The sequence below is a fragment of the Cyanistes caeruleus genome, chromosome 2 (assembly GCF_971803275.1).
Source record: "Cyanistes caeruleus chromosome 2, bCyaCae1.hap1.1, whole genome shotgun sequence".
Lineage (NCBI taxonomy): Eukaryota > Metazoa > Chordata > Aves > Passeriformes > Paridae > Cyanistes > Cyanistes caeruleus.
The window spans coordinates 1,805,594-1,832,664 of record NC_141702.1 but is presented as its reverse complement, the minus strand read 5'-3'; the positions used below and the strand labels follow the sequence as shown (position 1 = coordinate 1,832,664).

General features: G+C 41.6%; 1 protein-coding gene across 1 annotated transcript in view; it reads right to left on the bottom strand.

The window, feature by feature from the left end:
• Positions 1–27,071, bottom strand: part of EFR3B (EFR3 homolog B) — a 100,102-nt gene that overhangs the window by 7,068 nt on the left and 65,963 nt on the right. The window contains exons 13-21 of the mRNA XM_086875407.1: positions 23,937–24,109; positions 21,755–21,830; positions 19,663–19,824; positions 15,029–15,154; positions 10,374–10,441; positions 9,123–9,253; positions 6,674–6,765; positions 4,290–4,338; positions 1,363–1,469 (exon numbers count right to left, since the gene is read on the bottom strand). Coding sequence (XP_086731533.1) covers positions 1,363–1,469; positions 4,290–4,338; positions 6,674–6,765; positions 9,123–9,253; positions 10,374–10,441; positions 15,029–15,154; positions 19,663–19,824; positions 21,755–21,830; positions 23,937–24,109 — 984 coding nt within the window. The remainder of the gene's footprint in view (positions 1–1,362; positions 1,470–4,289; positions 4,339–6,673; positions 6,766–9,122; positions 9,254–10,373; positions 10,442–15,028; positions 15,155–19,662; positions 19,825–21,754; positions 21,831–23,936; positions 24,110–27,071) is intronic.

The window sequence follows — 27,071 nt, the reverse complement described above, 5'->3', positions numbered from 1 at the left end:
ATTCCAGTTGGGAATTTTGTCTGGGAATTCCAGTTGGGAATTCCTGTTGGGAATTCCTGCTGGGAATTCTGGCTGGGAATTCCGGTCGGGAATTCTGGTTGGGAATTCTGGTCGGGAATTCCGGTTGGAAATTCCTGTCGGGAATTCCGGTTGGGAATTCCTGTCGGGAATTCCTGCTGGGAATTCTGGTTGGGAATTCCTGTTGGGAATTCCGGTCGGGAATTCCGGGTTTTCCCTGGGCCGTCACCCGGGCTCCGCAGTGGGTGGCAATTTTGGGAATTCCAGTTGGGAATTGCAGTCAGGAATTCCTGTTGGGAATTCCGGTTGGGAATTCTGGGTGGGAATTCTGGTTGGGAATTCCTGTTGGGAATTCCCGGTTTTCCCGGCTCCAGCTCACCCGGGCTCTGCAGTGGGCGGCGATTTTGGGAATTCCAGCTGGGAATTCCTGCTGGGAATTCTGGTCGGGAATTCCGGTTGGGAATTCCTGTCGGGAATTCCTGTTGGGAATTCTGGTCGGGAATTCCCGGTTTTCCCAGCTCCAGCTCACCCGGGTTCCGCAGTGGGCGGCGATTTTGGGAATTCCGGTTGGGAATTGCAGTCAGGAATTCCGGTTGGGAATTCCTGTCGGGAATTCCGGGTTTTCCCTGGGCTCTCACCCGGGCTCCGCAGTGGGCGGCGATTTTGGGAATTCCGGTTGGGAATTCCTGTTGAGAATTCCAGTTGGGAATTCTGGTTGGAAATTCCTGTCGGAAACTCTGGTTGGAAATTCCAGTTGGGAATTCCTGCTTGGAATTCTGGCTCGGAATTCCGGTTGGGAATTCCTGTTGGGATTTCTGGTCGGGAATTCTGGCTGGGAATTCCTGTTGGGAATTCTGGTTGGAAATTCTGGTCAGGAATTCCGGTTGGAAATTCCTGTTGGGAATTCTGGTTGGGAATTCCAGTTGGGAATTCTGGTCAGGAATTCTGGTTGGGAATTCCTGCTGGGAATTCCGGTCAGGAATTCCCGGTTTTCCCGGCTCCAGCTCACCCGGGCTCCACAGTGGGTGGCGATTTTGGGAATTCCAGTTGGAAATTCCTGCTGGGAATTCCAGTTGGAAATTCCTGCTGGGAATTCCTGTTGGGAATTCCGGTTGGGAATTCCGGTCAGGAATTCCAGGTTTTCCCTGGGCTCTCACCCGGGCTCTGCAGTGGGTGGCGATTTTGGGAATTCCAGTTGGGAATTCCTGCTGGGAATTCTGATCAGGAATTTCTGCTGGGAATTCTGTTCAGGAATTCCGGTTGGGAATTCTGGTTGGGAATTCTGGTCAGGAATTTCTGCTGGGAATTCCGGTCGGGAATTCCGGGTTTTCCCTGGGCTCTCACCCGGGCTCCGCAGTGGGCGGCGATTTCCTCGAACGGAGCCTTCTGGAACCTCTCGACCACCTGGCGCCGCCGCTCGCGCTCCTGCTCCTCCACAGCCACGCTGTCCACTGGAGGGGAATTCCAGAGGGGAAAAAATGGGAATTCCAAAGGGAAACCCATCCCAATCCCAATCCCTGCTCCTCCACAGCCACGCTGTCCACTGGAGGGGAATTCCAGAGGGGGAAAAATGGGAATTCCAGAGGGGAATCTCAATCCCAATCCCATCCCAATCCCATCCCCGATCCCACACTGTCCACTAGCAGGAATTCCGGGAAAAAATGGGAATTGTGGAGGGAAATCCCATCCCAATCCCATCCCAATCCAACTCTGTCCACTGCAGCCGGGAATTCCTGGGAAAAATGGGAATTCTGAAGGGAAATCTCAATCCCATCCCCGATCCCACGCTGTTCACAGCACCAGGAATTCTGGGAAAAAATCGGGAATTCCAAAGGGAAAAATTGGGAATTCCTGAGGGAAATCCCATCCCCAATCCCAATCCCTGCTCCTCCACAGCCACACTGTCCACTGGAGGGGAATTCCGGGAAAAAAATGGGAATTCCAAAGGGGAATCCCATCCCAATCCCATCCCAGTCCCATCCCCGATCCCAAGCTGTTCCTGTCCCAGGAATTCCGGGAAAAAAATGGGAATTCTGGAGGGAAATCCCATCCCAATCCCATCCCAATCCAACTCTGTCCACTGCAGCCGGAATTCTGGGAAAAAATGGGAATTCCAAAGGGGAATCCATCCCAATCCCATCCCAATCCCACGCTGTTCACAGCCCTGGGAATTCCGGGGAAAAATGGGAATTCTGAAGGGAAATCCATCCCAATCCCGGCCCCGCGGCCACGCTGTCCACTACGGGGAATTCCGGGGAAAAAATTGGGAATTCCAAAGGGAAAATCCCATCCCAGTCCTGGCTCCCAGCTCCGGGAATTCCAGAGGAAAAATCCATCCCAGTCCTGGCTCCCAGCTCCGGGAATTCCCAGAATTCTGGGGGGAAAATTCCACCACATTCCTGGAATTCCAGCACCAGGAATTCCTGGAATTCCAGAGTGAAAAATCCCATCCCAATCCCAGCTCAGAGTGCTGGGAATTCCTGGAATTCCAAAGGGAAAATCCCACCCCAATCCTGGCTCCCGGCTCCGGGAATTCCCAGAATTCCAGAGGGAAAAATCCCACCCCAATCCCAGCTCCCAGCTCCGGGAATTCCAGAGGGAAAATCCCATCCCAGTCCTGGCTCCGAGTGCTGGGAATAATAATGGGAATTCCAGAGGAAAAATCCTTCCCATTCCCAGCTCCCAGCTCCAGGAATTCCTGGAATTCCAAAGGGAAAATCCCACCCCAATCCCGGCTCCCAGTGATGGGAATTCCAGGAATTCCAGAGGGAAAATCCCATCCCAATCCCAGCTCAGAGTGCTGGGAATTCCTGGAATTCCAGAGTGAGAAATCCCACCCCAATCCCGGCTCCAGGAATTCCAGAGGAAAAATCCTTCCCAGTCCTGGCTCCCAGCTCCAGGAATTCCTGGAATTCCAAAGGGAAAATCCCATCCCAGTCCTGGCTCCCGGCTCCGGGAATTCCAGGAATTCCAGAGGGAAAAATCCCATCCCAGTGCTGGGAATTCCAGGAATTCTGGGGGGGAAATCCCGCCCCAATCCTGGCTCCCAGCTCTGGGAATTCCAGGAATTCCAGAGGGAAAAATCCCGCCCCAATCCCAGCTCAGAGTGCTGGGAATTCCTGGAATTCCGGAGGGAAAACCCTGCTCTATTCCTGGCTCCCAGCTCCGGGAATTCCCAGAATTCCAGAGGGAAAATCCCGCCCCAATCCTGGCCCCACAGCCACGCTGTCCACTGGGAATTCTGGGAAAAATAATGGGAATTCCAAAGGGAAAATCCCATCCCAATCCCAGCTCCCAGCTCCGGGAATTCCCAGAATTCCAAAGGGAAAATCCCACCCCGATCCCGGCTCCCAGTGATGGGAATTCCTGGAATTCTGGGGGGAAAATTCTGCCCCATTCCTGGAATTCCAGAGGGAAAATCCCATCACAATCCTGGCTCCCAGCTCTGGGAATTCCTGGAATTCCAAAGGGGAAATCCCGCCCCAATCCCAGCTCCCAGCTCCGGGAATTCCCAGAATTCCAAAGGGGAAATCCCATCCCAGTCCTGGCTCCTAGCTCCGGGAATTCCAAAGGGAAAATCCCATCCCAGTCCTGGCTCCCGGCTCTGGGAATTCCCAGAATTCCAGAGGGAAAATCCCATCCCATTCCCGGCTCAGAGTGATGGGAATTCCCAGAATTCCAGAGGGAAAATCCCATCCCATTCCCGGCTCCCCGCTCTGGGAATTCCTGGAATTCCAAAGGGGAAATCCCGTCCCAGTCCTGGCTCCCGGCTCCGGGAATTCCTGGAATTCCGGCGGGAAAATCCCATCCCAATCCCGGCTCCCGGCTCCGGGAATTCCAGGAAAAAGCCCCACCCCCATTCCCAGTTCCCAGCTGCAGGAATTCCCAAGGGAATTCCCGGAATTCCGGGATGGGGATTTGGGGCTGGATCCGTCCCCACGGAGAGATTTAGGGAATGGATTTCGGGAAGGGCTTGGAAAAATGGGAATTCCGGATCCCGAGGGATTTTTCCTGGAATTTTTCAGGATTTCCAGGAATTTTCCAAGAAAATTCCGGATGATTCCGAGGGGAGGGAGGAGGGGAAGGGAAATTTTGGGAATCATTTTCCAAATTCTCCCATTCCCGGAATTCCAGAGGGAAAAAAAAAAACCACCCCAATCCCAACTCCGGGAATTCCGGGAATTGGGGTGGGAATTCCTGGGAATGCTCGGCCTTTCCCGAGCTCCCGGAATTCCCGGAATTCCCGGAATTCCCGGAATTCCCGCCCTTACCGATGGCCTTTTTCAGCGTCTCGTAGGTGATCTCCTCCGCCGGAGCTCTCTGTGAGGAGGGAAAACCGGGATGAGATTCCCGGAAAATCCCGGAATTCCGGTCGGGAATCTCAGCCCGAGCTGGGATTCTTTGTTTTTCCTTAAAAAAACCCCAAAAAACCGGGATTTTTTCCAAAAAAATGGGATTTTATTCCCAAAAAACCGGGATTTTTTAAAAAAAAAATGGGATGATTTCCCGAAAAACGGGATCTTTCCCAAAAAAACCGGGATCTCTTCGCAAAAAACGGGATTTTTCCCCAAAAAAATGGGATTTTTTCCCAAAACCCGGGATTTTTTCCCCAAAAACCAGGATCTTTTCCCAAAAAAATGGGATTTTTCCCAAAAAATGGGATCTTGTCCCAAAAAAATGGGATTTTTTCCAAAAAACCATGATCTTTTCCCAAAACCTGGGATCTTTTCTCAAAAAACCGGGATTTTTCCCAAAAAATGGGATTTTTCCCCAAAAAACCAATATCTTTTCCCAAAAACCAGGATTTTTTCCCAAAAAAATGGGATCTTTTCCCCAAAAAATTGGGATTTTTCCCCAAAAAAACCGGGATCTTTTCCCAAAAAATGGGATTTTTTCCCAAAACCCGGGATCTTTCCCCAAAAAATGGGATCTTTTCCCAAAAATCCAGGATCTTTTCCCCCAAAAAACCGATATATTTTCCCAAAAAATGGGATTTTTTCCCAAAACCTGGGATCTTGTCCCAAAAAATGGGATTTTTCCAAAAAAAATGGGATTTTTTCCAAAAAACCGGGATCTTTCCCTAAAAAAATGGGATTTTTTTCCCAAAAAATGGGATTTTTTCCCAAAACCCGGGATCTTTTCCCAAAAAAAGGGATTTTTTCCCAAAAAAATGGGATTTTTTTCCCAAAAAATGGGATTTTTCCCAAAACCCGGGATTTTTTCCCAAAAAATGGGATCTTGTCTCAAAAAACCGGAATTTTTTTCCCAAAAAATGGGATTTTTCCAAAAAAAAACCGGGATCTTTTCCCTCAAAAAATGGAATTTTTTCCCAAAAAACTGGGATCTTTTCCCAAAAAATGGGATATTTTCCAAAAAAAAAGGGATCTTTTCCCAAAACCCGGGATCTTTCCCCAAAAAAACGGGATTTTTTTCCAAAAAAATGGCATTTTTTTCCCCAAAAACTGGGATCTGTTTGCAAAAAACGGGATCTTTTCCCAAAAAATGGGATTTTTCCCAAAAAAATGGGATTTTTCCCAAAAAATCCGGGATCTTTCCCCAAAAATAAAAAGGAAAACCGGGAATTTTTTCCCCGGTGGGAAATTCCGCTGCGGAGATTCCCAAAAGGAACAAAAATCCAGGGAAAATCGGGAATTCCGGCGGGATTTGAGGAGATTCCCAACCTTTTCCGAGCGGGAAAAAGCCGGAATTCCGGTCGGGAATCTCAGCCCGAGCTGGGATTAAAAAAAACCAAAAAAACCCGGGATTTTATCCAAAAAAAATGGGATATTTGCCAAAAAAATGGGATCTTTTCCCAAAAAACCGGGATTTTTTCCAAAAAAATGGTATTTTTCCCAAAAAAATGGTATTTTTTCCAAAAAACCGGGATTTTTTCCCAAAAAAAGAGATCTCTTCCCAAAAATTGGCATCTCTTCCCAAAAAACTGGGATCTTTTCCCAAAAAACCGGGATCTTTTCCAAAAAAAATGGAATTTTTCCCCAAAAAACCGATATCTTTTCCCAAAAACCAGGATTTTTTCCCAAAAAAATGGGACTTTTCCCCAAAACCCGGGATCTCTTTCCAAAAATCGGCATCTCTTCCCAAAAAACCGGGATATTTTCCCAAAAAAATGGGATTTTTACAAAAAAATCCGGGATCTTTTCTCAAAAAACCGGGATCTTTTCCCAAAAACGGGGATCTTTCCGCAAAAAAAGTGATCTTTTCCCAAAAAACCGGGATTTTTTTCCCAAAAAATGGGATTTTTCCCAAAAAAATGGAATCTTTTCCCAAAAAAATGGGATCTTTGCCAAAAACTGGGATCTTTCTCCAAAAAAATGGGATACTTGCCAAAAAACCGGGATATTTTCCAAAAAAAATGGGATTTTTCCCAAAAAATCCGGGATTTTTTCCCAAAAAAAAAAAGGAAAACCGGGAATTTTTTCCCCGGTGGGAAATTCCGCTGCGGAGATTCCCAAAAGGAACAAAAATCCAGGGAAAATCGGGAATTCCGGCGGGATTTGAGGAGATTCCCAACCTTTTCCGAGCGGGAAAAAGCCGGAATTCCAGGGAATTTGGGGAATTTGGGGGAATTTGGGGGAATTCCGGGGAATTCCGGGGATTTTTTCCCGAGGGAATCGCGGGATTTGGGATTCCGGACCTGCTCCCGCTCCGGGCTGTTCCGGGATTCCACCTCCACCTGCAGGGAAATCGTCTCGCCGATGCTTTTCCTCTTGGATAAACGATCCTCGTCTGCCGGAAAAACGGGAATGGGGAATTCCAGAGGGAATTCCCAAAGAAATCCCAAAGAATTCCCAAGGAATTCCCCAAAATTCCCAAAAATTCCCAAAGAATTCCCAAAAATTCCCAAAGAATTCCCCAAAATTCCCAAAGAATTCCCAAAAATCCCAAGGAATTCCCCAAAATTCCCAAAAATTCCCAAAGAATTCCCAAAAATTCCCCCCAAATCCCAAAGAATTCCCCAAAATTCCCAAAGAATTCCCCAAAATTCCCCCAAATCCCAAAGAATTCCCAAAATCCGCAAAGAAATCCCAAAAATTCCCCAAAAAATCCCCACCAAATAAAAAAAAAAATCCCCAAAATTCCCCAAAAATTCTCAAAAAAATCCCCAAAATTCTCAAAAAATCCCAAAAATTCCCAAAGAATTCCCCAAATCCGCAAAGAAATCCCAAAAATTCCCAAAAAATCCCCCCAAAAAATCCCCCCAAAATAAAAAATCAAAAAAATTCCCAAAGAATTCTCCAAATCCCAAAGAATTCCCAAAAATTCCCCAAAAATTCCCCAAAAATTCCCCAAAAATCCCAAGGCAATCCCAAAAAACCCCAAAGAATCCCCAAAAATTCAAAAAAAATCCCAAAAAATGCCCCAAAATCTCAAAGAATTCCCAAAAAACCCCCAAAATCCAAAAGAATCCCCCCAAATCCCCAAAGAATTTCTAAAAATTTCAAAAAAAATCCCAAAAAATCCTAAAAAAATTCCCCCAAAATAAAAAAAATTCCCAAAAATTCTCAAAAAATTCTCAAAAAATCCTAAAAATTCAAAAAAAATACCCCAAAATCCCAAAGAATTCCCAAAAATTCCCCCCAAATCTCAAAGAATTCCAAAATTCCCAAAGAAATCCCAAAAACCCCCAAAGAATCCCCAAAAATTAAAAAAAAATCCCCCCAAAATCCCCCAAATTCCAAAAAAATTCCCCCCAAAATCAAAAAAAATCCCAAAAATTCCCAAAAAATTCTCAAAGAAATTCCCAAAATTCAAAAAAAATTCCCCAAAATTCCCAAAGAATTCCCAAAATCCCAAAGAATTCCCCAAAATTCAAAAAAAATTCCCAAAAAATCCCCCCAAAATAAAAAAAAAATCCAAAAAATTCCCAAAGAATTCCCAAAAATTCCCAAAGAATTCCCAAAATTCCCAAAGAATTCCCAAAAATTTCCCCCCAAATCTCAAAGAATTCCCAAAATCCACCAAAAAAATCCAAAAAATTCCCAAAATCTCCCAAAAAATCCCCCAAAAATAAAAAAAAAAATCCTAAAAATTCCAAAAAAATTCCCCAAACTTTCCAAAGAATTCCCAAAATTCCCAATAAATCCCCCAAAATCCCAAAGAATTCCCAAAAAATCCCCCAAAAATTCTCAAAAAAAATCCCCAAAATCCACAAAGAAATCCCCAAAATTCCCAAAGAATTCCCAAAATTCCCCCCAAATCTCAAAGAATTCCCAAAATCCATCAAAAAAATCCGAAAAATTCCCCAAAAATTCCAAAAAAATTTTAAAAAATCCCCCAAAAATTAAAAAAAAAATCCCAAAAATTCCTTAAAAAATTCCCCAAAAATTCTCAAAAAAATCCTAAAAATTAAAAAAAAATCCCCAAAGTTCCCAAAGAATTCCCAAATTCCCAAAGAATTCCCAAAAATTCCTCCCCAAATCTCAAAGCATTCCCAAAAAAATCCAAAAAAATCCAAAAAATTCCCAAAAAATTCCAAAAAAATAAAAAAAAATCCCCAAAATAAAAAAATCCCAGAAATTCCCAAAAAGATTCTCAAAAAATTCTCAAAAAATTCCTAAAAATTCCCAAAGAATTGCCAAAGAATTCCCAAAAATTCCTCCCCAAATCTCAAAGCATTCCCAAAAAATTCCCAAAAAATTCCAAAAAAATCCCAAAAATTCCAAAAAAAATCCCAAAAATTCCCAAAGAATTCCCAAATTCCCAAAGAATTCCCAAAAATTCCCCCCAAATCTCAAAGAATTCCCAAAATCCACCAAAAAAAATCCAAAAAATTCCCAAAAATTCCAAAAAAATCCAAAAAATTCCCAAAGAATTCCCAAAAATTCCTCCCCAAATCTCAAAGCATTCCCAAAAAATTCCCAAAAAATTCTCAAAAAAATCCCAAAAATTCCCCAAAAATTCTCAAAAAAAATCCCAAAAATTCCCAAAAAAATTCCAAAAAAATCCCAAAAATTCCCAAAAAAATCCCAAAAATTCCCAAAAAATCCCAAAAATTCCCAAAAAAATCCCAAAAAATCCCAAAAAAAATCCCAAAAATTCCCTGAAATCCCCCAAATTCCCGGAATTCCCGGGATTGCTCTCACCGGAGAGCTGGGGCACGTAGGGCGCGCTGAGTCTCTCGGCGCTGTATCCGCAGCTCCCCAGGATTTCGCTGATTTTGTTTTGGCCGAAGAAAAATTCCGGCCCCAGCTGCTCCAGGCTGGCCCCGCCCACCCTGCGGAAAAAGCGGGAAAAATCCCAGAATTCCCGGGAAATTCCCAGGGAATTCCCTCCATTCCCAGCCTGGGGTTGGATCCAGCCCCATCCCAAGGGAAGGAATTTTGGGAATTCCCTGGGAATTGGGGACTCCAGGAAGGGTCTCCCTATCCCAGAATTCCATAAAAATCCCTCGGGATGGATCCTGAACATCCTGGATCCCGGAATGGCTTCAATAATTCCCAAATAATTCCCAAATAATTCCTGAATAATTCCCAAATAATTCCAGAATAATTCCCAAAAATTCCAGAATAATTCCCGAATAATTAAAAAAAAATTCCCAAAGAATTCTCGAATAATTTCTGAATAATTCCCAAAATTCCCAAATAATTCCAGAATAATTCCCAAATAATTCTCAAATAATTCCAGAATAATTCCCAAATAATTCCCAAATAATTCCCGAATAATTCCAGAATAATTCCCAAATAATTCCTGAATAATTCCCAAATAATTCCAGAAAAATTCCCAAAAAATTCCCAAAGAATTCTCGAATAATTTCTGAATAATTCCCCAAAAATTCCCAAATAATTCCTGAATAATTCCAGAAAAATTCCAGAACAATTCCCAAAAAAATTCCCAAATTATTCTCAAATAATTTCAAATAATTCCAGAAAAATTCCAGAATAATTCCCAAATAATTCCTGAATAATTTCCAAATAATTCCCAAGTAATTCCCAAATAATTCCTGAATAATTCCCAAAAAATTTCCAAATAATTCCCAAATAATTCCCCAAATAATTCCCGAATAATTCCAGGTTCATTCCGGATCCAATCCCAGGCTGGGAATGGAGGGAATTCCCTGGGAAAACGGGGAGGGATTTGGGATTTGGGAAGGAATTCCTGGGGTATCCCAAAAAAAAACCCCAAATCCCAGAAAATCCCTGGATTTCCTTTCCCAAATTCCATAAAAACCCCTCGGGATGGATCCGGAGCCTCCTGGATCCCGGAATTCCTCGGGATGGGATCCACGGATTCCCGACCCCATCCCATTCCCAACCCGATCCGGCTTTTCCTTTGGCATTCCAGGGGATTCTCTGGGAATTCCAAGGGGAAATTCCGGGAATTCCGGGAATTCTCACCGGGGGTTGTCTCCGAAGGCCTCCTCGGGCAGCAGGAACGGAGCCTCCTTCTGCCGGGCCTGGATCACCTGCAGGGAAAATCCCCAGATCCCAAAATAAATAAATCCCAGATCCCAAAATAAATTCCAAATCCCGAAAAAAAATCCCGAAAATAATCCCAAATCCCAAAATAAATCCCAAATCCCAAAATAAATCCCAAAAATAATTCCAAATCCCGAAATAAATCCCAAAATAAATCCCAAATCCCAAAACTAATCCCAAATCCCAAAATAAATCCCAAATCCCAAAATAAATCCCAAATCCCAAAACTAATCCCAAATCCCAAAATAAATCCCAAATCCCAAGTCCCAAAATAAATCCCAAAATAAATCCCAAATCCAAAAATAAATCCTAAAATAAATCCCAAATCCCAAACCAAATCCCAAATCCTAAAATAAATCCCAGATCCCAAAATAAATCCCAAATCCTAAAATAAATCCCAAACCAAATCCCAGATCCCAAAATAAATCCCAAATCCCGAAATAAATCCCAAAATAAATCCCAGATCCCAAAATAAATCCCAAAATAAATCCCAAATCCAAAAATAAATCCTAAAATAAATCCCAAATCCCAATATAAATCCCAAATCCCAAAACTAATCCCAAATCCCAAAACTAATCCCAAATCCCAAAATAAATCCCGAAAATAATCCCAAATCCCAAAATAAATCCCAAAACAAATCCCAGATCCCAAAATAAATTCCATATCCCAAAATAAATCCCAAACCAAATCCCAAATCCCAAAATAAATCCCAAATCCCAAAATAAATCCCAAAATAAATCCCAAATCCCAAAATAAATCCCAAAATAAATCCCAAAATAAATCCCAAATCCCAAATCCCAAAACAAATCCCAAGTCCCAAAATAAATCCCAAATCCCGAAATAAATCCCAAAATAAATCCCAGATCCCAAAATAAATCCCAAAATATATCCCAAATCCCAAAATAAATCCCAAAATAAATCCCAAAATAAATCCCAGATCCCAAAATAAATCCCAAATCCCAAAATAAATCCCAAAATAAATCCCAGATCCTAAAACAAATCCCAAATCCCAAAACAAATCCCAAAATAAATCCCAAATCCTAAAATAAATCCCAGATCCCAAAATAAATCCCAAAACTAATCCCAAATCCCAAAATAAATCCCAAAATAAATCCCAAATCCCCAAATAAATCCCAAATCTTGAAATAAATCCCAAATCCTAAAATAAATCCCAAATCCTAAAATAAATCCCAAAATAAATCCCAAAACAAATCCCAGATCCCAAAACAAATCCCAAAATAAATCCCAAAACTAATCCCAAATCCCAAAATAAATCCCAGATCCCAAAATAAATCCCAAAATAAATCCCAAATCCCAAAATAAATAAACCCCAAATCCCAAAATAAATCCCAAAATAAATCCCAAATCCAAAAAAAAATCCTAAAATAAATCCCAAATCCCAAACCAAATCCCAAATCCCAAAACTAATCCCAAATCCCAAAATAAATCCTGAAAATAATCCCAAATCCCAAAATAAATCCCAAAACAAATCCCAGATCCCAAAATAAATCCCAAACCAAATCCCAAATCCCGAAATAAATCCCAGATCCCAAAATAAATCCCAGATCCCAAAATAAATCCCAGATCCCCAAATAAATCCCAAATCCCAAAATAAATCCCAAATCCTAAAATAAATCCCAAATCCCAAAATAAATCCCAAATCCCAAAATAAATCCCAAAATAAATCCCAAAATAAATCCCAAATCCCAAAATAAATCCCAAATCCCAAAACTAATCCCAAATCCCCAAATAAATCCCAAAATAAATCCCAGATCCTAAAATAAATCCCAAATCCCAAAATAAATCCCAAAATAAATCCCAAAATAAATCCCAGATCCCAAAATAAATCCTAAATCCCAAAATAAATAAATCCCAAATCCCAAAAAAAATCCCAAATCCTAAAATAAATCCCAAATCCCAAAACTAATCCCAAATCCCAAAATAAATCCCAAAATAAATCCCAAATCCCCCAAAAAAACCCCAAATCCCAAACCGGATCCTGGATCCTAAAAAAACCCCAAATCCAACCCAAAAAACCCCTCAAGCCCCAAATCCCAAAAAAAGACTCCAAAACCCCCCTCAAATCCCAAAAAACCCCAAATCAAAAGAAATCCCAAATCCTAAAAATACCCAAATCTCAAAGAAATCCCAAAAAACCCCAAATTCCACCCCCAAAAACCCCCAAAATCCTAAAAAAAATTCCCAAATCCCAAAAAAAACCCCAAATTCCACCCCCAAAAATCCCCGAAATCCTAAAAAAAAATTCCCAAATCCCAAAAAAAACCCCAAATTCCACCCCCAAAAATCCCCGAAATCCTAAAAAAATTCCCAAATCCCAAAAAACCCCCAAATTCCACACCCAAAAATGCCCCAAAAATCCCCAAAAAACCCAAATTCGAAAAAAAATCCCAAATCCCCCAAGAAAAACCCCAAATTCCAACCCCAAAATGTCCAAAAAATCCCCAAAAATAAAAAAAAACCCCTAAAAATCCCCCCAAAATGCCAAATCCCCCCAAAATAATCCCAAAAAATTCCAAAAAAAATCCCAAAAATCCCAAATCCCAAGAAAAAACCCCAAAAATCTCCAAAAAAATCCCAAATCCCAAAAAATCCCTCCCAAAAATCCCAAATCCCTCCTTAAAAATCCCTTAAAAATCCACTTAAAATCCACTTAAAAACCCCTTAAAAACCCTTTAAAAAACCCTTTAAAACCCCCCAAATCCCAACATAAACCCCCCAGAATTCCCAGATTTTCCCAATTTCCCCGGATTTTTGGGAATTCCGGGGTTTTCCCCGGAATTTGGCACCTCCTGGACGTGGAGCCGGAGGCCGGGGTTCCCCAGGAGGGTTCCCAGCAGCGCCAGGAAGGGAAATCCCAAAAGGGCCCCAAAGGCCAAAAACAACCCCTGAAAATCCCCAAAAAATCCCAAATACCCCCAGAAATCCTCAAAAATCCCCAAAAATCCCAAATCCTCCCCAAAAAATCCCTAAAAATGCCAAAAAATCCCCTAAAAATCCCCTAAAAATCCCCCCAAAATCCCAAATTTCCCCAAAATAATCCCAAAAAAATCCCCCAAGAAATTCTCAAAAAATCAAAAAAAAATCCCAAAAATCCCAAATCCCAAGAAAAAACCCAAAAATCCCAAAAAAATCCCAAATCCCAAAAAATCCCCCCCCAAAAAATCCCAAATCCCTCCTTAAAAATCCCTTAAAATCCACTTAAAAATCCCTTAAAATCCCCTTAAAACCCCCCAAATCCCAACATAAACCCCCCAGAATTCCCAGATTTTCCCAATTTCCCCGGATTTTTGGGAATTCCGGGGTTTTCCCGGGAATTTGGCACCTCCTGGACGTGGAGCCGGAGGCCGGGGTTCCCCAGGAGGGTTCCCAGCAGCGCCAGGAAGGGAAATCCCAAAAGGGCCCCAAAGCCCAAAAACAACCCCTGAAAATCCCAAAAAAATCCCCAAAAAATCCCAAATCCCCCCCAAAAATCCTCAAAAATCCCCAAAAAATCCAAATCCCCCCAAAAATCCCAAAAAATCCCCCCAAAATCCCAAATCCCCCCTAAAAATCCCAAAAAAATCCTCAAAAAATCCCAAAAAAATCCAAAAAAAATCCCAAAAATCCCAAATCCCCCCCAAAATCCTCAAAAATCCCCAAAAAATCCAAATCCCCCTAAAAATCCCCAAAAATGGCAAAAAATCCCCTAAAAATGCCCCAAAATCCCAATTCCCCCCTAAAAATCCCCAAAAAATCCTCAAAAAATCCCCCAAAAATAAAAAAAAATCCCAAAAATCCCAAATCCCCCCAAAAATCCTCAAAAATCCCCAAAAATCCAAATCCCCCAAAAAATCCAAAAAATCCCCAAAAATGGCAAAAAATCCCCTAAAAATCCCCCCAAAATCACAAATCCCCCCTAAAAATCACAAAAAAATCCCCAAAAAATCCCCCAAAAATCCAAAAAAAATCCCAAAAATCCCAAATCCCCCCAAAATCCTCAAAAATCCCCAAAAATCCAAATCCCCAAAAAAAACCCAAATCCCCCCAAAAATGCAAAAAAATCTTCTAAAAATCCCCTAAAAATCCTTCAAAAATCCAAAAAAAATCCCAAAAATCCCAAATCCCCCTAAAAATCCTCAAAAATCCCCAAAAATCCAAATCCCCCAAAAAATCCAAAAAAATCCCAAAAAATGGCAAAAAATCCCAAAAAAATCCCCCAAAAATGCCAAAAAAAACCCCCAAAAAATCCCCCAAAAATGGCAAAAAATTCCCAAAAAATCCCCCAAAAATGGCAAAAAATCCCCAAAAAATCCCCCAAAAATGCCAAAAAATCCCAAAAAAATCCTAAACCCCAAAAAATCCCTAATCCTCACCAAAATAATCCCCAAAAAAATCCCAAATCCCAAAAATCCCCCAAAAAATCCCCCCTTAAAATCCCAAATCCCTCCTTAAAAACTCCTTAAAAAACCGCTAAAATCCCCTTAAAAATCCCCCAAAACCTCCCCAGAATTCCCAGGTTTTCCCAATTTCCCCGGATTTTTGGGAATTCCGGGGTTTTCCCGGGAATTTGGCACCTCCTGGACGTGGAGCCGGAGGCCGGGGTTCCCCAGGAGGGTTCCCAGCAGCGCCAGGAAGGCGGCTCCGAGCGCCAGCAGCGCGCAGCGGTTGTAGAACGGCAGCGGCTCCTCCTGCGCCAGATCCTGATGGGATGGAAGGGAAAGAAAAATGGGAATATCCCGGAAAATCATGGGAAAAATTCCCAAAGAAATCCCGGGAAAAATCCCCCCCAAAATCCTGAAACATCAAAAAAAGTTACGGAGAAAAATCCCCCAAAATTCCTGAAAAATTCCAGAAAAATTCCAGAAAAATTCCCCCCAAAATTCCCGAAAAATTCTCCCAAAATTCCCAAAAAATTCTCCCAAAATTCCCACCTAAAAATTCTCCCAAAATTCCCAAAAAATTCTCCCAAAATTCCCAAAAAATCCCCCCAAAATCCCGAAAAATCAAAAAAAGTTACGGAGAAAAACCCAAAAAAATCACGGGAAAAAAACCCCAAAAAATCCCTGGAAAAATTCCTGGAAAAATCCCCCAAAAAATATCCTGAAAAATTCTCCCAAAATTCTTTCAAAATTCCCAAAAAGTCCCCCCAAAAAATCACGGAAAAAACCCAAAAAAATCACAGAAGAAAACCCAATAAAAATTCTGGAAAAACAAACCGGAAAAATCACCGAAAAATTCCGGAAAAATAAAAAAAAAATTCCAAAAAAATCCCCCCAAAATTCCCGAAAAATTCTCCCAAAATTCCCGAAAAATTCTCCCAAAATTCCCAAAAAATTCTCCCAAAATTCCCAAAAAATTCTCCCAAAATTCCCGAAAAATTCTCCCAAAATTCCAAAAAAATTCCCCCAAAATCCCGAAAAATCAAAAAAAAGTTACGGAGAGAAACTCAAAAAAATCATGGAAAAACCCCCCCAAAAAATCCCTGGAAAAATTCCTGGAAAAATCCCCCCAAAATATCCTGAAAAATTCTCAAAAAATTCCCAAAAAGTCCCCCCAAAAAATCACAGAAAAAACCCAAAAAAATCACAGAAAAACCCCCCCCCAAAAATTCCCAGACAAAAAAAATCCCGGAAAAAATCCCCCAAAATTCCTGAAGAATTCCAGAAAAATTCCAAAAAAATCCCCCCAAAATTCCCGAAAAATTCTCCCAAAATTCCCAAAAAATTCCCCCAAAATCCCGAAAAATCAAAAAAAGTTACAGAGAAAAACCCAAAAAAATCATGGAAAAACCCCCCCAAAAAATCCCTGGAAAAATTCCTGGAAAAATCCCCCAAAAAATATCCTGAAAAATTCTCCCAAAATTCCCCCCAAAATTCCCAAAAAGTCCCCCCCAAAAAATCATGGAAAAAACCCAAAAAAATCACAGAAAAAAAACCCCCAAAAACTTCTCAGACAAAAATAATTCCGGAAAAAATCCCCCAAAATTCCTGAAAAATCCCCCCAAAATTCCCGAAAAATTCTCCCAAAATTCCCGAAAAATTCTCCCAAAATTCCCGAAAAATTCTCCCAAAATTCCCAAAAAATTCTCCCAAAATTCCCAAAAAATTCTCCCAAAATTCCCGAAAAATTCTCCCAAAATTCCAAAAAAATTCCCCCAAAATCCCGAAAAATCAAAAAAAGTTACGGAGAAAAACCCAAAAAAATCATGGAAAAACCCCCCCAAAAAATCCCTGGAAAAATTCCTGGAAAAATCCCCCAAAAAATATCCTGAAAAATTCTCCCAAAATTCTCTCAAAAGTCCCAAAAAGTCCCCCCCAAAAAATCATGGAAAAAACCCAAAAAAATCACAGAAAAAAACCCAATAAAAATTCTGGAAAAACAAACCGGAAAAATCACCCAAAAATTCCGGAAAAATAAAACAAAAATTCCAAAAAAATCCCCCCAAAATTCCTGAAAAATTCTCCCAAAATTCCCGAAAAATTCTCCCAAAATTCCCGAAAAATTCTCCCAAAATTCCAAAAAAATTCTCCCAAAATTCCCGAAAAATTCTCCCAAAATTCCCGAAAAATTCTCCCAAAATTCCAAAAAAATCCCCCCAAAATCCCGAAAAATCAAAAAAAGTTACGGAGAGAAACTCAAAAAAATCATGGAAAACCCCCCCCAAAAAATTTCTGGAAAAATCCCTGGAAAAATCTCCGAAAAATATCCTGAAAAATTCTCCCAAAATTCTCTCAAAATTCCCAAAAAGTCCCCCCCAAAAAATCACGGAAAAAACCCAAAAATATCACAGAACAAAAACCCCCAAAAAATTCCCAGACAAAAAAAATCCCGGAAAAAATCCCCCAAAATTCCTGAAAAATTCCAGAAAAATTCCCAAAAAATCCCCCCAAAATTCCAAAAAAAGTTCTCCCAAAATTCCCGAAAAATTCTCCCAAAATTCCCAAAAAATCCCCCCAAAATTCCAAAAAAATTCTCCCAAAATTCCAAAAAAATTCTCCCAAAATTCCCGAAAAGTCCCCCAAAAAAATCACAGAAAAAAACTCCAAAGAAATCCAGGAAAAATTCCCAAGGATTCCCGGAATTCCAGGAATTCTGTACCTGCAGGGCGAGCGCGAGGCGCACAAGGTCAACGATGACGTCATCGCTGGAAAATCCCAAATTCCCCCCAAAATGCCCTAAAAATCCCAAAAAAAATCCCCAAAATTTCCCCAAAAAATCCTTAAAAATCCCAAAAAATTCCAAAAAAAATCCCTAAAAATCCAAAAAAATTCCCCAAAATTCCCAAAGATTCCCAGAATTCCGGGAATTCCGTACCTGCAGGGCAAGCACGAGGCGCACCAGGTCGACGATGACGTCATCATTGGAATATCCCAATTTCCACCAAAAAATACCCTAAAAATCTGCCAAAATCCCCAAAAAAATCCCCCAAATCCTCCAAAATTCCCCAAAATATTCCCAAAGATTCCCAGAATTCCGGGAATTCCGTACCTGCAGGGCGAGCACGAGGCGCACGAGGTCAGCGATGACGTCATCAGTGGAATATGTCAAATTCCCCCCAACAAAATCCAAAAAAAAATAAAAAAAAATCCCCAAAATTCAAAAAAAAACTCTAAAAATCCAACAAAAATTCCCCAAAAAATCTCCAAAATTCCCCAAAATATTCCCAAAGATTCCCAGAATTCCGGGATTTCCGTACCTGCAGGGCGAGCACGAGGCGCATGAGGTCGACGATGACGTCATCGCTGGAAAATCCCAAATTCCCCCCAACAAAATCCCCAAAAAATCCCCCAAAAATCCAAAAAAATCCCCAAAAAATCCCCAAAATCCCCAAAAAATTCCCGCAGAATTCCCAAAGATTCCCAGAATTCCGGGATTTCCGTACCTGCAGGGCGAGTACGAGGCACACAAGGTCAGCGATGACGTCATCATTGGAATATGCCAAATTCCCCCCAATAAAATCCAAAAAAAATCCAAAAAAATCCCCAAAATTCCAAAAAAAATCCCTAAAAATCAAAAAAAAATTCCCCAAAATCCCCCAAAATATTCCCAAGCATTCCCAGAATTCCGGGATTTCCGTACCTGCAGGACGAGCACGAGGCGCATGAGGTCAGCGATGACGTCATCATTGGAATATGCCAAATTCCCCCCAACAAAATCCAAAGAAAAATAAAAAAAAATCCCCAAAATTCCCCAAAAAATCCCCAAAATTCCCCAAAATATTCCCAAAGATTCCCAGAATTCCGGGAATTCCGTACCTGCAGGGCGAGCGCGAGGCGCATGAGGTCGACGATGACGTCATCGCTGGAAAATCCCAAATTCCCCCCAACAAAATCCCCCAAAAAATCCCAAAAAATCCCAAAAAATCCTCCAAAATTCCTAAAGATTCCCAGAATTCCGTGAATTCCAAACCTGCAGGGCGAGCGCGAGGCGCACGCGGTCGACGATGACGTCATCATTGGAATATCCCAATTTCCCCCAAAAAATATCCTAAAAATCCCCCAAAATTCCCCCCAAAAATCCCAAAAAAAATCCCAAAAAATTCCCCAAAATTCCCAAAGATTCCCATAATTCTGGGATTTCCGTACCTGCAGGGCGAGCACGAGGCGCACCAGGTCGACGATGACGTCATCGCTGGAAAATCCCAATTTCCCCCCAACAAAATCCAAAAAAAATCCAAAAAAAATCCCCAAAATTCCCAAAAAAATCCCTAAAAATCCTCAAAAAAAATTCCCCAAAATTCCCAAAAAAATCCCCAAAATTCCCCAAAATATTCCCAAAGATTCCCAGAATTCCGGGAATTCCATACCTGCAGGGCGAGCACGAGGCGCATGAGGTCGACGATGACGTCATCGCTAGAAAATCCCAATTTCCCCCCAAAAATACCCTAAAAATCCCCCAAAATTCCCCCAAAAAATCCCCAAAAAACCCCAAAAAATCAAAAAAAATCCCCAAAACCCCAAAAAATCCTCCAAAATTCCCAAAGTTTCCCAGAATTCCGGGATTTCCGTACCTGCAGGGCGAGCACGAGGCGCACCAGGTCGACAATGACGTCATCATTGGAATATCCCAAATTCCCCCCAACAAAATCCCCCCAAAAAATCCCCCAAAATTCCCCCAAAAAATCCAAAAAAATCCAAAAAAAATCCCCAAAATCCCAAAAAATCCTCCAAAATTCCCCAAGATTCCCAGAATTCCGGGATTTCCGTACCTGCAGGGCGAGCACGAGGCGCACCAGGTCGACGATGACGTCATCGCTGGCCAGCTCCAGGCTCAGCAGCGCCAGGAGTCGGAAAAGGGCCTGGAAATGTTCCCGGGAATTGTTCCCTTCCCGGGAGAGCAGGAAAATGTGCCGGAAGAGCTGCGGGCCGTGCTGTGGGAACATTCCAGAAATTCCTTGGGATTACGGGGGGGTTCCGTAAAAATTTTTGGGGAATTTTTTGGGATTTTTTGGGATTTTTTAAAAAATTTTTGGGGGATTTTTTTGAGAATTTTGGGAATTTTTGGGGTATTTTTTTGTATATTTTTAGGAATTTTGGGGGGAAATTTTGGGAATTTTTTGGGATTTTTGGGGGGATTTTGGGGGGTTTTTTTGGGAATTTTTAAAAAATTTTTTGGGATTTTTTGGGGGATTTTTTTTTTAATTTTGGGAATTTTTGGAGTTTTTTTTGTATATTTTTAGGAAGGTTTGGGGGAAATTTTGGGAATTTGGGGGGGAATTTTGGGGGGAAATTTTGGAATTTTTTTGGGATTTTTGGGGGATTTTTTTTGGAATTTTTTGAGATTTTTTGGGGAAGTTTTGGGGGGAATTTTTTCGGATTTTTTGGGGATTTTTTTTGAATTTTGGGAATTTTTGGGTTATTTTTTTGTATATTTTTAGGAATGTTTGGGGGAAATTTTGGGAATTTAGGGGGAATTTTAGGGGATTTTGAGGGGAAATTTTGGGGTTTTTTTGGAATTTTGGGGGGATTTTTTTTGGAATTTTTTGAGATTTTTTTTTTTGGGAAATTTTGGGGGTTTTGGGGGCATTTTTTGGGATTTTTTGGGGGTATTTTTGGGGGGTTTTTTTGGGAATTTCTTTTGGAATTTTTGGGGATTTTTTGGGATTTTTTTTGGAAATTTTGGAAATTTTTTGGGAAATGTTTTGGGATTTTTGGGGACTTTTTTGGAATTTTGGGGGGGAATTTTTTGAAGGAATTTTTTTGGATTTTTTTGGGGAATTTTTGGCATTTTTTGGGATTTTTTGGGGGATTTTTTTTAGGAATTTTGGGAATTTTTGGGGTATTTTTTTGTATATTTTTACGAATGTTTGGGGGAAATTTTGGGAATTTTGGGGGGAATTTTGGGGGGAAATTTTGGGGTTTTTTTGGAATTTTGGGGGGATATTTTTTGGAATTTTTTGAGATTTCTTGGGGAAATTTTGGGGTTTTGGGGGCATTTTTTGGGAGTTTTTGGGGTATTTTGGGGGTTTTTTTTGAATTTTGAGGAATTTTTGCATAATTTTTGGGAATTCCTTGAGATTTTTTTGAGGTTCCTTGGAATTTTAGGAAAACTTTTGGGAACTTCTGGGGATTTGGGGGAATTCTTTGGGATTTTGGGATTTTTGGGGATTTTTTTAGGAATTCTTGGGGATTTTTTGGGGATTTTGGGGGATTCTTTGGGAATTGTTTGGGATTTTTTAGGTTTCCTTGGGATTTTAGGGGGATTTTTGGGGAACTTTTGGTGATTTTGGGGGAATTCTTTGGGATTTTGGGGATTTTGTGGGAATTCTTGGGGATATTTTGGAGGATTTTGGGGAATTCTTTGGGATTTGGGATTTCTTGGGGGGGATTTTTTAGGAATTGTGGGGGATTTTTTTTGGGATTCTTGGGGATTTTGGGGAATTCTTTGGGAATTGTTGGCGATTTTGGGGATTTTTGGGAATTCTTTGGGATTTTGGGGATTTCTTTGGGAATTGTTGGCGATTTTGGGGTTTTTTTGGGGATTTTTGGGAATTCTTTGGGATTTTGGGGATTTTTGGGAATTCTTGGGGGTTTTTTTGGAGATTCTTCACAGGATTTTTTGGGATTTCTGGGAATCCTTTAGGATTTTGGGGTTTTTTTGGGGGGGGAATTCTTTGGGGCTGAGAATTTTTAGGGACCATAAATTCCCGCGTGGGGACGTGAATTTCCAACCGGGAAAAGCGGGAATTTGGGAAGAAATCGGCAAAATTCCACGGAAAACGTGGAGAGGCCGGAATTCCCGGCTTTGGAGGCTCGGGAATTTGGGAAAAGTTGGGAATTTTTCCCGGGATTTTCCAGAACCTTCTTCATGAAGACGGAATCCTGGCGGGAACATTTCTCCACCTTCAGCTTCAGCACGGAGACGTCGCTGACGGAGCTGCAGGAAAAACAAAAACAACAATTCCCGGGAAAATCCGGGAAATTCAGGAATTCCCGGGAAAAATCCGGGAAATTCAGGAATTCCTGGGAAAAATCCGGGAAATTCAGGAATTCCCGGGAAAAATCCGGGAAATTCAGGAATTCCCGGGGTCGGATCCGTCCCGGAGCATCCAAAGGGAGGGGGGAAAAAAAAACCCCTTGGAAAACTCATCCTGATCCCAAATATCCTGGATTTCCCCATCCCAGATTTTCCTTCCTGGGTTGGATTTTACCAGGAAAAATCTGGAAAAGTTTTGGGGGAAATTTAGGGAAAATTCCTGAAAAAAATCTGGGAAAATTAGGAAAAAAATCCAGAAAATTCTGGGAAAATTCTGGGAAAATTAGGAAAAAAATTCCAGAAGATTCTGGGAAAATTCTGGGGAAAATTCCGGAAAAATTTCTGGGAAAATTCTGGAAAAAAATCCAGAAAATTCTGGAAAAACTCGGGAATTCTCGGTGCTGGATGGGACGGATCCATCCCAGAAAATCCAATGGAAAAAAAACTCTTGGAAAGCCCATCCCAAATCCCAGGTATCCCGGATTTCCCTTTTCCCTGGATCCTCCGTGATCCCATCCCGGATTTCCCTTTGTGGAATTCCCAGGGAAAATTCCCAGGGGAAAAAATTCCAGGGGAAAAAATTCCTGGGGGAAAAAAAATCCAGGGAAAAAAATTCCTGGGGGAAAAAAAATCCAGGGAAAAAAATTCCTGGGGGAGGAAAAAATTCCCAGGGGAAAAAAAATCCTGGGGGAAAATTCCTGGTGGAAAAATATTTGGGGAAAAAAATCCTGGAAAGAAATCCCAGGGGAAAATCCTTGGGGAAAAAATTCCTGGGGAAAAAAATCTTGAGGGGAAAAAATTTCCAGGAAAAAAAATTCCAGGGGAAAAAAAAATTCCCGGGGGAAAAAAATTCCAGGGGGAAAAAATTCCAGGGGGAAAAAAAATCCAGGGAGAAAAAAATTCCAGGGGAAAAAAAATTCCCGGGGGAAAAAAAATTCCAGGGGGAAAAAATTCCAGGGGAAAAAATTCCAGGGGGAAAAAATTCCAGGGGGAAAAAAAATCCAGGGGAAAAATTCCTGGGGAAAATCCTTGGAGGGGAAAAATTCCCAGGGGGAAAAATTCCTGGGGAAAAAAATTCCTGGGAAAAAAATTCCAGGGGGAAAAAATCCTTGGGGTAAAAAAATTCCCGGAGGAAAACAAAATCCAGGGAAAAAAATTCCAGGGAGAAAAAATTTCCCTGGAGGGAAAAATCTGGGGAGAAAATTCCTGGTGGAAAATCTTTGGGAAAAAATTCCTGGGAAAAAATTCCTGGAGAGGAAAATCCCTGGGAAAAAAAATCCTGGGGGAAAATTCCTGGTGGAAAAATATTTGGGGAAAAAAATCCTGGAAAGAAATCCCGGGGGAAAATCCTTGGGAAAAAAAATCTTGAGGGGAAAAAATCTTGAGGGGAAAAAATTTCCAGGAAAAAAAATTCCAGGGGGAAAAAATTCCAGGGGGCAAAAAATTCCAGGGGGAAAAAATTCCAGGGGGAAAAAATTCCAGGGGGAAAAAAAATTCCAGGGGGAAAAAATTCCAGGGGGAAAAAATTCCAGGGGAAAAATTCCTGGGGAAAATCCTTGGAGGGGAAAAATTCCCGGGGGGAAAAATTCCTGGGAGAAAATTCCAGGGGAAAAAAATTCCAGGGAAAAAAAATTCCAGGGGGAAAAAAATTCCAGGGGGAAAAAAATTCCAGGGGGAAAAAAAATTCCAGGGGGAAAAAAATTCCAGGGGGAAAATAATTCCAGGGGGAAAAAATTCCAGGGGAAAAAAATTCCAGGGGAAAAATTCCTGGGGAAAATCCTTGGAGGGGAAAAATTCCAGGGGGAAAAAATTCCAGGGGGAAAAAATTCCAGGGGGAAAAAAATTCCAGGGGGAAAAAATTCCAGGGGGAAAAAATTCCAGGGGGAAAAAAATTCCCGTGTTTGGAGGCTGAGGAATTTGGGAAAATTTGGGAATTTTTCCCAGGATTGAATCGGCGGGAATTTTTGGGATGAGTTTTTGGGCTGAATTCCCGGGATTTGGGGGTACCTGGCGGGGCTGAAGCTGGGGCCGTTGCCGTGGCGATCGATGAAGCTGCAGAGAATTTCCAGGACAAAAATTCGGATTTCGGGATCCTCCAGGAGCGCGGCCGAGAGGAGCCGGTCCAGGAAGGCGCTGGGGAGAGCGGTGAGGAGGCTGCTGCTCTGGAATCCCGCCGAAACCTGGGAGAAACAGCCGGAAAAACAACCGGAAAAATGGGGAAAATTGGGAAAAATGGGGGAAATTGGGAAAAATGGGGAAAATTGGGAAAAATGGGGGAAATTGGGAAAAATGGGGAAATTGGGAAAAATGGGAAAAACAACGGGAAAAAATGGTGAGAAAAACAGGGAAAATGGGAGAGGAGGCTGCTGCTCTGGAATCCTGCGGAAACCTGGGAGAAACAGCCGGAAAAACAACTGGAAAAATGGGAAAAACAACCGGAAAATGGGGGAAATTGGGAAAAATTGGGAAAATTGGGAAAAACAATGGGAGAAACGGTGAGAAAAACAGGGAAAATGTGAAAGAGCGGTGAGGAGGCTGCTGCTCTGGAATCCTACAGAAACCTGGGAGAAACAACGGAAAAAACAACGGGAAAAATGGGAAAAACAACTGGAAAATGGGAAAAATTGGGAAAAACAATGGGAAAAATGGTGGGAAAACAGGGAAAATGGGAGAGGAGGCTGCTGCTCTGGAATCCCGCCGAAACCTGGGAGAAACAACCGGAAAAACAATGGGGAAAAATCTGAGAAAAATGGGAAAATTGGGAAAAACAACCGGAAAATGGGAAAAATTGGGAAAAATGGGAAAATTGGGAGAAACAATGGGAGAAATGGTGAGAAAAACAGGGAAAATGGGAAAGAGCGGTGAGGAGGCTGCTGCTCTGGAATCCTGCGGAAACCTGGGAGAAACAACCGGAAAAATGGGAAAAACAACGGGAAAAACAACGGGAAAAATGGTGATAAATCTGAGAAAAATGGGAAAATTGGGAAAAACAAGGGGAAAATTGTGAAAAACAACCGGAAAATGGTGAAAATCTGAGAAAAATGGGAAAATTGGGAAAAACAATGGGAAAAACAACCAGAAAATGGTGAAAATTGTGAAAAAACCCCAGGAAAATGGGAAAAATCTGCGAAACATGGGAAAATTGGGAGAAAAAATGGGAAAAACAATGGGAAAAATGGGAGAAACAATGGGAAAAATGGGGAAAACAACCGGAAAACTGGGAGAAACAATGGGAAAAATGGTGGGAAAACAACGGGAAAATGGGAGTGGAGGCTGCTGCTCTGGAATCCCACCGAAACCTGGGAGAAACAACCGGAAAAACAATGGGGAAAATTGGGAAAAACAACCGGAAAAATGGGGAAAACAACCGAAAAATGGGAAAAATTGGGAAAAATTGGGAAAAACAAGGGAAAAAATGGGAAAAACAATGGGAAAAATGGTGGGAAAACAGGGAAAATGGGAGAGGAGGCTGCTGCTCTGGAATCCCACAGAAACCTGGGAGAAACAACCGGAAAAACAACCGGAAAAATGGGGAAAATTGGGAAAAATGGAAAAATTGGGAAAAAAAACGGGAAAAATGGGAAAAACAACGGGAAAAATGGTGAGAAAAATTGGGAAAATGGGAAAGAGCGGTGAGGAGGCTGCTGCTCTGGAATCCTGCGGAAACCTGGGAGAAACAACCGGAAAAATGGGAAAAACAACCAGAAAAACAACGGGAAAAATGGTGAAAATCTGAGAAAAATGGGAAAATCGGGAAAAACAATGGGAAAAACAACCAGGAAATGGTGAAAATTGGGAAAAAACCCCAGGAAAACGGGAAAAATCTGCGAAACATGGGAAAATTGGGAGAAACAATGGGAAAAATGGTGAGAAAAACAATGGGAAAAATGGGAAAGACAACCGGAAAATTGGGAGACACAGTGGGAAAAATGGTGGGAAAACAGGGAAAATGGGAGAGGAGGCTGCTGCTCTGGAATCCTGCGGAAACCTGGGAAAAACAATCGGAAAAACAACCGGAAAATGGGAAAAATTGGGAAAAATGGGAAAATTGGGAGAAACAATGGGAGAAATGGTGAGAAAAACAGGGACAATGGGAAAGAGCGGTGAGGAGGCTGCTGCTCTGGAATCCTGCGGAAACCTGGGAGAAACAACCGGAAAAATGGGAAAAACAACCGGAAAAACAACGGGAAAAATGGTGAAAATCTGAGAAAAATGGGAAAATCGGGAAAAACAATGGGAAAAACAACCAGGAAATGGTGAAAATTGGGAAAAAAACCAGGAAAACGGGAAAAATCTGCGAAACATGGGAAAATTGGGAGAAAAAATGGGAAAAACAATGGGAAAACTGGGAGAAACAATGGGAAAAATGGTGGGAAAACAACGGGAAAATGGGAGTGGAGGCTGCTGCTCTGGAATCCCACCGAAACCTGGGAGAAACAACGGGAAAAACAATGGGGAAAATGGGGAAAAACAACCGGAAAAATGGGGAAAACAACCGGAAAAATGGGGAAAACAACCGAAAAATGGGAAAAATTGGGAAAAATTGGGAAAAACAAGGGGAAAAATGGGAAAAACAATGGGAAAAATGCTGGGAAAACAGGGAAAATGGGAGTGGAGGCTGCTGCTCTGGAATCCCACGGAAACCTGGGAGAAACAACCGGAAAATTGGGAAAAACAACCGGAAAATGGGAAAAATTGGGAAAAATTGGGAAAATTGGAAAAAACAATGGGAGAAACGGTGAGAAAAACAGGGAAAATGTGAAAGAGCGGTGAGGAGGCTGCTGCTCTGGAATCCTACAGAAACCTGGGAGAAACAACGGAAAAAACAACGGGAAAAATGGGAAAAACAACCGGAAAATGGAAAAATTGGGAAAAACAACTGGAAAATGGGAAAAATTGGGAAAAACAATGGGAAAAATGGTGGGAAAACAGGGAAAATGGGAGAGGAGGCTGCTGCTCTGGAATCCCGCCGAAACCTGGGAGAAACAACCGGAAAAATGGGAAAAATCTGAGAAAAATGGGAAAATTGGGAAAAACAACCGGAAAAATGGGGAAAACAAGCGGAAAATGGGGAAAATTGGGAAAAATTGGGAAAAACAACAGGAAAAATGGGAAAAACATGGGGAAAAATGGTGGGGAAAC